This window comes from Limulus polyphemus, unplaced genomic scaffold, assembly GCF_000517525.1.
Source record: "Limulus polyphemus unplaced genomic scaffold, Limulus_polyphemus-2.1.2 Scaffold8956, whole genome shotgun sequence".
NCBI classification, from domain to species: domain Eukaryota; kingdom Metazoa; phylum Arthropoda; class Merostomata; order Xiphosura; family Limulidae; genus Limulus; species Limulus polyphemus.
In genome coordinates, this window is record NW_013674566.1 from 9,398 (window position 1) to 20,051 (window position 10,654).

Here is a 10,654-nt window from a genome sequence, read left to right on the forward strand (position 1 = left end):
AGTTGCACGTGGGGAAAAAAACCCGCCTGATTTAAATGTCACACCTGAACGCTCACATCCTTTTAATTATGTTTGAAATTATGAACATTGCTCAACATCATGAAAATTAAACCTTATTTTCAATAAGCAATCCTGCAAAATATTTGGGGGTGCTTAACTTTTTTTCCAGGTGTATAGTTCCATACCACTAAGTGTTTATAATTTTTGTTTTCCGCCTCATTGTACGTTGTTTGAGAAGCACATATTTTAGTCGAGTTCAGGTTATTAAAAATAGAGTCTATAAAGATGCTAAGTCCAGCAAAGAAATTTAAGTAATTCTTTAATTTGATGAAAAAATTATGACAACTTCACTGCCCGCAAGTAGTATGTTTGTTTTGAATTTCGCACAAAGTTACACGAGGACTATCTGCACGAGTCGTCCCTAATTTAGCAGTGTAAGACTAGAGGGAAGACAGCTAGTCATCAACACTCACCGCCAACTCTTGTGCTACTTTTTATCAACTAATAGTGGGATTGACCGTCACATTATAACGCCCGTAAGGCTGAAAGGGTGAGCATGTTTGGTGGGACGGGGATTCGAACCCGCAACCCTCAGATTGCGAGTTGAGTGCCCTAACCACCTGGCCGTGCCCACAAGTAATGCTTCTGATTAACTCAACAAAACATTTGAAAACTTTTTATTGATCGATATTAACTTTTGCTCGTGATGCCTGAGTTACTTGAATATTTTAGAAAATTGTACAAATTAAGAACTTAACAATAAGTTTAATATAACAAATAATGTCAAACTTGAAGGAGTTTTTAACATTTTTCAAACAGTGGTTAAAAAGACAAAATAATTTTAATATTATCTTTCATACTTAGGATCAGTGTATACAAATATAGTACAGTTACTGTCATTGTTCCCCGGTAGATCAGCAGTAAGTTTACGTACATACAACGCTAAAACCCGAAATTCGATTCTCCTGGTGGATAGATTGTAGATAGTCTATTTTGTAGCTTTTCGAGAAAAAACAAACAAACAACACCGTCAAGAATATTTAAAGCTGAAATTACAATTTCCTCCAAAATGTAAACCCTCGGTGCTATAAACGTTATGTTACATTTCTACGCACTCAGTTATATATATATATATATTAAAATCGTTGTTTTCTACCCTCTTACTCAGAGAGTTATAACAGTATCAAATGTTTTCCAGAAGGACATGTAAATAAGTTATAACATAATTATATATGAATCTTTTATATATAGTAATGGTTTAGATGCTATATATATTATCAAGTGCAAAGTATTGATTATGATTGGTTAAAATAATACATTATAACACCAATTATGTGTCATATAGTGTTCTTAGTATTAATAGCACTATTAATTCTTATACTAATTTGTAAATGACTTGTATAAAATGGATAAAAATTACACTCCATCAGCTTAATCTACTTTACACCATAACAACTGTTCATGCTATTTGACAATATACATAGTGTCTTAACCACTGTTGTATCCGTTGTATTTCGGCTGGTTTGATGAGTCGTGATATTGAATGAAAGACCTCGTTGTCACTAGTTATATCAGATATAGTTTGGCTGACACATTGTTAGACATGTTTCTTTGCGTTCACTCCCAAGTTCTTAGAATCAGTAGAGTAAATGTGTGTTAAATGTAACTTGGGATGTTCAACTGGCTTGAAAGGCATGATTATCCAACTGTTGGAGAAGGAATGTATGCCCGAAATGTTGCAAGTCTGTTTATGCTGCCGAGGAGATGTTAGCAGCTGGTCAGAAGTGGCACAAAACATGCTTTAAGTGTGGTAAGTGTTCACATATATTTATTTTACAGTATAGAGTCGTAGTAATAGCAGATACAAGAAAGTAAATGAAGTTTTTACTCAACTTATTCCCTCTTTATATTGGTAAGATCGCCCACACAGTCAGTAATTAATGTATGGTTAACATCAATGAAGATTTACACAAAAAAGTCCAGATCCACAAATGATTCACATGGCGATTAATTTATACAAACTTGATAAGAAAGCGATTTAGATATCCTTAAGTCTTCAGCAACTGCATAAAAAAAATAACAGGGAGTTCTTCGTTTTTTGTTCTTGTTTTTTAATTAACTTGTATAAATGTTATATCTCGTTAGGGACTTATCACCAACTACTCCAAATGTGTTTTCATGCACTAATGTTTAACTTTTATATTATTAGTTAATAGTTTCACATATCATTACAGGTTTGATTTGAATTTCGCGCAAAGCTACACGAGCCCACGACCCTCAGATTGCGAGTCAAGCGCCCTAATCACCTGGCCCATCATTAAAGGCTTTCTGCTCTTAAAATACACCTAGAGAAAGAATACAATATTTCTCTTCGAAAATAAGACAGGTCTTTATATGCGTTGGTGCTTATATTTTTTCTGATTTTATGAAGACAGAAACATTGAGAAGTGTACAGTTAAAATTTGATTAGACGGTGCACATGGTTTGAAATTGCAGAAAGGTTTCATTTAGATATTATTTCAAGTTATTTATCCCTATCTGGTCAGTGAAAAGGAGGGAAACAATGTTAAAAGGAGGAATATATGAAGTTGAGGCCATCTAAAAGTAAATAAAACTTACTTATTGGAAATTTTCACACGACTAGTAACGACTCCTTCGAATTATCAAATTGATTGTATTTTAACCTTGTTACTGTATCCTTGTCATGGATAAGTATATTAATTAACTAGACTGCTGACGAGCCAAAAAACCAATGTCTTTATGTGGAAGTAGCGCTATCTATCCGTGATTAGACGCATGTCCATGGTAGAGTTAAGAGAATGGCGTATTATTAACCATGGTAACAGATTATACAGGGACGTTGAGAGCCAGCACGGGCCCCGGGGCAAACATCCTCGCCGGACCCCCTTTCTCTCTCTCTCTTTTTAACATTTTCAAGAATTTATTAAAAATAAGATCCTAAATTAGGACAGCAACGAGCTCATAAACCACACAAAATCATAAAGCAGCAGCCGTTTTTACCTCACAGTATAAGCGTAAAAACGTTAATAAAGTAACAACAAATATCCATTAAATCTATAAAGTAACAAATACATATTAATTATTACTCAAATTATTATTTCAGTCGTTCTTTATGTATCAAGCGTCTATATGCAAAGAAAATCCAAAAACTATGGTTTTTTATCTTTAAATAAAGATATAGCCTAAGGATGCTTTGCGGGCTTTACGGCATAACCAGGTTTCATTCACTCGGGCCCCTGGGCAGTTGCCCCCCTGTCGGCGGGCCTGAGATTATAAGTATAACTAGATGTACTTCAGCAGGATCTCCGAAAGTGTTCTGTTTCAAGAGTAAATAAAACCAAAATTAAGAGTAACAAATATTTATATCTCTTGCTTTGAAGTTTATTTGTCATGCTTTGTTGTAACCTACAGAGTGCATAATACTTCTGGTGATTCATACTATGCACACGTTTTACTGACGTCACGAGAGTACAAGCTGAAACGTTAAACGTCCCTTATGTGAAGTTATTTTAGTTTCTACTGTGTGACTAGCCACAGACAACCAGGGGCACATTAACCGTGGCGCAGGTGCAATAGGGCCCCAAGCGGTGAGGGACCCCTACTGACGATCCGGACCGTCATTTTAACTCTTTCTTTTTTTGATAAATCTTCATATTTTATCTGTTATTTGTCTTATTCCTACTCAATACAGACCAAATCAATTTGACTGACCTCGTAACCATCATAAACAAAAAACAAAATTACCATTTTTTCTTTCTAAAATTACTTCAAATTTTAGCAGAAAACAACATTTCTTTGCACTAAACAGTTTAAAACCTTCATAACCTTATACAACTGTTTATAATTACATTTCATTTTTTATTGCCTTTTGAACCGTGATTTTTAAAATTCCCGCCATAAGAAGTGTCGAAATATGCGACAACGTGAAGCAAATGTTACACTAACCAAGTTACATAAAGCTCGTGCTACTCGTGAGCAGTTAGTCCTAGCGAGTGTACCCAGTTGAAAAATTTTACTCTCAAGATCTAGGCAGCTCTTTTTCCGATGAAATGGTACAGTTTGCAAAATTTTTTGATAGTGAAACACCATCCGCCCAACAATGCATCAAAACAATAAAAAACAAAACTCGAATCTGTTTTTCCACGATTTTAGGGTAATGTTTTGGCATGCTTGTTTGTTTTGAATTTCGCGCAAAGCTACACGAAGGCGATTGCGCTAGCCGTCCCTAATTTGGCAGTGTAAGACTAGAGGGAAGGCAACTAGTCATCACCACCCACCGCCAACTCTTGGGCTACTCTTTTACCAACGAATAGTGGGATTGACCGTCACATTATAACGCCCCCACGGCTGAAAGGGCGAGCATGTTTGGTGTGACGGGGATTTGGTTTTGGCATGCTTTAATAATGTTGTACAATAACTATATTGTTTTTTTATGTACCTAATTCTTTTTTTTACTTGCCATGTTCTACAAGTAAATAATTATTATTGTAATCGTTTAATTTTAATATATCATCCTTAAAAGTTAGATGCATCATATTCTAATTTACATCGAATAATTAGCTTATATTCAGTAATTAACTTAATATGTATTAATTATAATTAACTTCAAATTTGCTTGTACCCTATTCAAGGGGCCTAAAAAAAAAAGTGCGCCATGGCCTCAAATTACCTTAATGAGGGTTTGCAGACAACACACTACTGCATAATGGTGCGAGTGATTAAAACAAGTGACCCCTCTAGGCCACCTTAAAACCAACAAACGTGAGTACTGCTGTCAGTAATAATTATCAAATTAGGTTTATAATCTCTGATGAGGTAAGCAGGTCTTAACGTATTAACTACTTCTCAGTTCTGCAATAATCAATTGCGAATAGGGACAGTCGTAATGCCAACAAAATAAAATAGTAAGTCTTTATAGTAATGATTCCCTGTTCAAATGCTATTTTGGTTTCACTTTATTAGGGGCAACGATACACTAATAATTAGGAACACGTAACTCCGTCAAGATGTGATTCTCTACTAATACTAAAAAGCTAGAGCATTTTCTCAAAGTGAAAGCAATGGAACAACATATTGGAAAATAGTTGCTCCTTCCAACTGATGCACCAAGAGGGTCATTACGTACAACGTTCCTTCCAACTGGTGCACCAAGAGGGTCATTTATGTACAACGTTCCTTCCAAATGGTGCACCAAGAGAGTCATCACATACAAATCATCAGAGCCATTGTAAATGCATATCTAAGGCTACATCTGCTGAATCATGGAAAGTTCTACGCCAAACAAGTTATTTTCAACGATACTTCTTAAAGACACAGATTAAACAAAGCAATTCTATTCATGCATTGGTAGATTTTACATTGTATGTGATATAACATTTATCGTAAAATATTGTATGCAATACAGTTAATTCCCGCACTTGCATTGGAAATATATCACCTCTAAAAATGTATGTTTCTAATTCCACAAAACGGTAACCTTTAAATAGTTTAAATTTGTAATACTATGAAACCAAGATACATGCAATTCCTACTTTGTATATGCCAACCAAAGCGAATCATCCAAGCACGCCCAGCAGTGTTTAACATTAGTGTCAAAAATCTAGTTAAGTTTCTTGAATGGTACAATAGATCACTTTAACCCATTGATACAAGTTATTTCGTTACACCTCACAATATATTCAACAATATTTTATTGTATTCTCAGGATTTTGTCTGTTGGAAATGGACCAGGAGTGGGCTAGTGATTAGTAAATCAAAAGTTAAGGTTTGAACCGTGATGCCACTTAAAATATTTATATAGCACTTTTAGCTGTGGGTGCATTACAAAAGTAACAGTCAATCCTACTATTCAGTCCAAAGAACCAGATAAATCCCTTCGGCGGTAGGTGCTGCTCTCTTTCTAGTTAGTAAATGAAATTGAGGTGTGGTTATATCTAAATCCTAGAGGTCTCTGATATGGCCACTTAGCTCACGTGCACATAAAGTAACACTCATTCTGAAAATTCCAATTCCTGCTGGAGTTTTCCAGTGGTTTGTCGGTCTAAAAAACAAACACAAAACTAGTCCTTCACTCGATAATGGCAGGAAATTTGCAGCACATCAGAAGATATGTTGCCAAACTTCTAACCAGAATCGATCATTTTGGATCACACTTGGATACAGTGCCTAATTTCTGCCCGATCTGAGATCCGAAAACTGTTTTGGATTTTCCTATTCTTTAATCTAAAAGTGGAACCACTATACTCCAATTTAAGTTACACTGCAAATTGATATTTCACTGACGTAGTCAATTACATTACATTCACTAGCTCCATTCCAGACAATAACATCCATAACTTTCTAATTGTTATCTTCCAAATACCTAAATCCTCCCTACCCATCAGTGAGGTTCCGATACCCCCTTTTTTTCTATAAATTAAGCATTTCTATGATCAAAGGCAATTATTATTTCGGAAGTTGATGAGATTTTATAACATAAAACGTTAAAAAAATCACATGAATTTTAAGCTTGATAATAAAAAAGTAACTGCAGATACTGAGAATTAAACTATAAATATTTTAATAGTCATCTTAGACATGTTATTTATGTTCAAAAAACTTTAAAAATTGTGCAATATTTCGACCTCTTGTGTAAAAGTTCGAGACAATTACAAAACTACCCAGGGGCTTTCTTTTAGTGCTAGTTGATGAAGGATAAAATATTCCGCCAGACGTCTACTTACTTGCAATCAATTTCTTTTTCTTCGGCATACGTTAATTGTTTGAATTAGTTAGAAACTGACTGCGATTTGTTCACTTCCAATTTGGATTCAATTTACTGGAAAATAATAAACTGAATTATTATTTTTGTTACTAATCTCAGGTCTCTGTCAAAAGAGGTTGGACAGCACAAACGCCGCCGAACATGGCGGTGAACTGTACTGTAAGCAATGCTACGGTAGGAAGTTCGGGCCTAAAGGTTACGGTTTTGGCCAAGGTGCTGGCACCCTTAGCATGGACACTGGAGCGCATCTAGGCAACACTGAAACACAAATGTCGTAAGTATAGCTTTCTTTATCGTTTTAAGTTGTGAGTTTCGTACATAACTGTAAGGCCCTTGAGAAATAACTACAATTATATTACAGGATCCTCATGAAATGAGGATTTAGTGTTTTAAAAATGTAGTTATTTGACAGAAATGATGTAACTAGTACTTTTATGGTCTATTCTAACATTTTTTACTGTCCTTGTGGATATTATTTTGTAGAAAACAAATCGAAACATTTAAGGAAGCAATTTCGAAAGTTGAGAAACATGGTCTGTGTGTGTACCATCTCTTTTAAGTTATCCCCCAAACACCTCTCACTTCCGAATTCAAAGTTTTCTGCAATAATCTAAGGTCTGACGAGCATTATCCCAAGGTCAGAGTGCGGCAAAATTGTCTTAGACTTCGCTGATGATGGAATTTGTTTGTTTGTAATTATGCACAAAGCTACACGATGGGCTATCTGTGCTCTGCCCACCACGGGTATCGAAACCCGGATTCTAGCGTTGTAAGTCCGCAGACATACCGCTGTGCCACTGGGGAGCTTGTTTGTTTGTAATTAAGCACAAAGCTACACAATGGACTATCTGTGCTCTGACCACCACGAGTATCGAAACCCGTTTTCTAGCGTTGTAAGACCGCAGACATACATACCACTGGGGGACTGATGATGGAATAATAAAGTATATCCTAAAATGTTAAACACCAGTAGTTTTCCCGCCCTGACCACCTGCTTGATCTTCGTATTCTTTTTCAAGAAACAAAAAGTTACCAATATACCTTTATATAAAATTATTTGTCCTTTTTTTGGTTGTCCCCCAGCGGCTCAACGGTAAGTTACAGACTTAAAATTCGATTTTTGCGAGTGAGTAGATCGCAAAAAGCTTGTTCTGTAGAGTTGCGCTAAAACAAACAAACACTTCTAATTTGGTTTATTTGAAAATAAATAAACAAAAGTGATGTATATTTGATAAATCATTAATTAGTGAGTCCGCCTTATTTTTTTATCAAAATTTTGTACTACTTACAAGCGTTGTCTAGCTCGTCTGTCTTACTTCTATGATTTGATTGAGAATGAATGAAACAATGGTTTAAGGCGAAGAGGAACCACTCCTCTCTGACCGCCCACTAATAAACAACAACAATTTAAAAGATAAACTCCTCGTGCCGTGGTGCTGTTGGGAAATCGTAAATTTAGTCAATTACTTGCCCTTAGGACAAAATAGCCACAAAGGTTCTATTCAAACTTAAACAAATATTACTGGTGAAAAACAATTTATAAACTTGGCACGTGTTAAGTATTTGAAGTTTAAATAGCAGACATGACGGTAAGCTTATAATTAGCGTAGCAAAGAGGCTAAAAAATATCACGTAATAATACTATAACATGTGGTTGTAGTCCTAATTAACAGTCAGTTATCTCCGCGACAGATCTCGTGGATGTAGTCTGCTGAACAGGTGGAGCGATTTTTTATTGCAAATAGAATAAGATTAAAAGGGGGACAAGACACGGTGTTAAAGTCAAAATAAAACGTAAATTGAAGGAAATTGCATTAGAATTGAACTTGTCAAAGGTCAAAGCGAATATGACCTGAAAGTGTCTAAATCGCATTCACTAAACACATTATTCTTGTAGCTGATCAATCACACATCTTTACTCCCTATGACAGCGACACAGGACACAATGCAACTATCTCTGAAACAGCAAATACGTTTCAAATTCGATGACGAGGATCTCACTTTGAGACTAATAATGTTTGGAGACGGCTTGAATGGGTAATTAAGCTACGAAAAGGAATACGAGTTCTCATCTGGTTTTAGTACGAGCCAAAGTTATAGCTTAGAGAAAATTAAAAATTTGGTTGATAAGTATATATTTTACAGGAATATGATATTTAATATTTGCTTATTATGCTCTTTCTACTCACATGCTGAATTTATGATTTAAACTTATAAAATTTGATGTCAAAATCTGCTTGCGTCCTATACACCGAAGGTATGAATAATATATATGTATATATCCGATATAAACAAGCCATGTGTAAATATATTTAAATCGGCATGCATAGTTTAGTTCAATTGAATGTGTTATTTATAACAATAGTAGTTTTTTCTTTCTTTTAAAAACATAACTATTTATAATGCTCTCTAAATAACAAAAAAATAAATTATAGTAATGGAGTTAGTAAACTTAGTAAAGTTTTTCCTAAAACTTTGTCTTCAAAATAAGGGTGCGTCTTATATTCCGAAATATACGGTACTTCCTGTCGACACGTTGCATTTCTTAGGTGGTCCCCAGCTAAAGTATTGTTACGCCTCTGTGTTCGTTTGTTAATTTCCCGGTATAATTCTTCCCGAGGAACTTCAGCGACACGAGTACTTTGCAATAAACTTAATTTCCACAGTCACTTTTACTTAACACACGCTATAATTCACAACGATTCATGCAATTTACTACCACGCTTGATTCAGTTGTCCGTCTTCTTGCCGGTCTTATATACTATAAGAGTGCGTGTCTAGCAAACGCTAGCGCCTTCGCGAATCTTCTAGACACTCATCACATGTTACCAGCGTCAAGTGACTTTGACTTCCGCTGTCGTAACGGTATTAATGAAACAACATATTTTTAGGGGTAACTTGCTTTCTCAAATATAATGTTACAAATAAAACATTCAATCGTAAATACAAAGCTCTTAAATCATTAGAAATACTCTATACACAACTATCTTTGTTTTTCAAGAGGTCAACTAAAACTGTAGCCCTAAGTACAATATTCAATCATGTAGCATAAGTTACTTTGATAGCTCAGTTCAAGAATACCGTAGTTAGTCCTAAACACTATAATACTGAGTGTAGGGTGCTATGACGACTTCTTATCATATCTCCAGCACAATGCTCCCATTTCTTGGTAAATATCATGTCAAGTTTATAGCTGTTGTTGTTTTCTAATAAAAAAGATTCGTGGATATTTTAATGGACAGAATGCATAATTACTATTTTGCTATTAGCGAGCCTAAACTTTCGTCATACTTTATATATATCTTAATTCACTTATAGAATTTAAAAGTTGTTTAAATTTTAATATAATTTCCTTTTTTATAGCAACAAGCCAACGGATCCTAACTATGGTTAATCCATGTTCCATTGCTAAAACAGATAAAACTCACCTACAACAAAGAAACAATACATAAAAGAAAACCTTAACCAGCCAATCAATAGCAGAAATTTATTTTTTTAAGTTATTTATTAATCAGAAAGAAATGTTATGTGATCAGAAATATTACAAATTTATGAAGTCAGAAAGAAAGTAAAAAAGTCACAGTATCTTTTGTTTCTTCATTGCTTCTAAATAATAAAATGGTTATTTATATATTGTATAAAAAGAGTTTAGATACTGTGTATTTTAAAATGCAATAAAGAAAAAATTACAAAACTTGCTTATATATATTTCTTGTTATTACCCTCCTATTGTTATATTAATCATAAAAACCTTGTTTGATTTTAATTAAGAGAAATGAAAGATTTTAATAATCCGTCTTTAAATGTTTGTCAATTTCCTTCTGATTTAAACATTTTTCTTAGACTACTCCTACACTCTGGATGGATATA

The 10,654-nt window shown here is 34.5% G+C and overlaps 1 protein-coding gene across 1 annotated transcript; it reads left to right on the plus strand.

Annotated features, from left to right (window-relative positions):
- The first annotated feature begins 285 nt into the window (after positions 1–285).
- LOC106475668 (muscle LIM protein 1-like) lies at positions 286–10,226 on the plus strand. Its single transcript, XM_013936346.2, has 4 exons — positions 286–311; positions 1,719–1,810; positions 6,884–7,058; positions 10,148–10,226. The coding sequence occupies exons 1-4, from the start codon at positions 286–288 to the stop codon at positions 10,176–10,178; spliced, it is 324 nt and encodes a 107-aa protein (XP_013791800.1). The 3' UTR covers positions 10,179–10,226.
- Positions 10,227–10,654: the final 428 nt, after the last annotated feature.

What these genes read in the sequence shown, in the direction of transcription:
- LOC106475668 (XM_013936346.2), top strand. Translation starts at nt 286, where the DNA reads ATGCTAAGTCCAGCAAAGAAATTTAA. An exon ending in AGTCCAGCAAAGAAATTTAA is followed by an intron (nt 312 to 1,718) that starts GTAATTCTTTAA and finishes CTGTTGGAGAAG; the next exon opens with GAATGTATGCCCGAAATGTT. An exon ending in CAAAACATGCTTTAAGTGTG is followed by an intron (nt 1,811 to 6,883) that starts GTAAGTGTTCAC and finishes TACTAATCTCAG; the next exon opens with GTCTCTGTCAAAAGAGGTTG.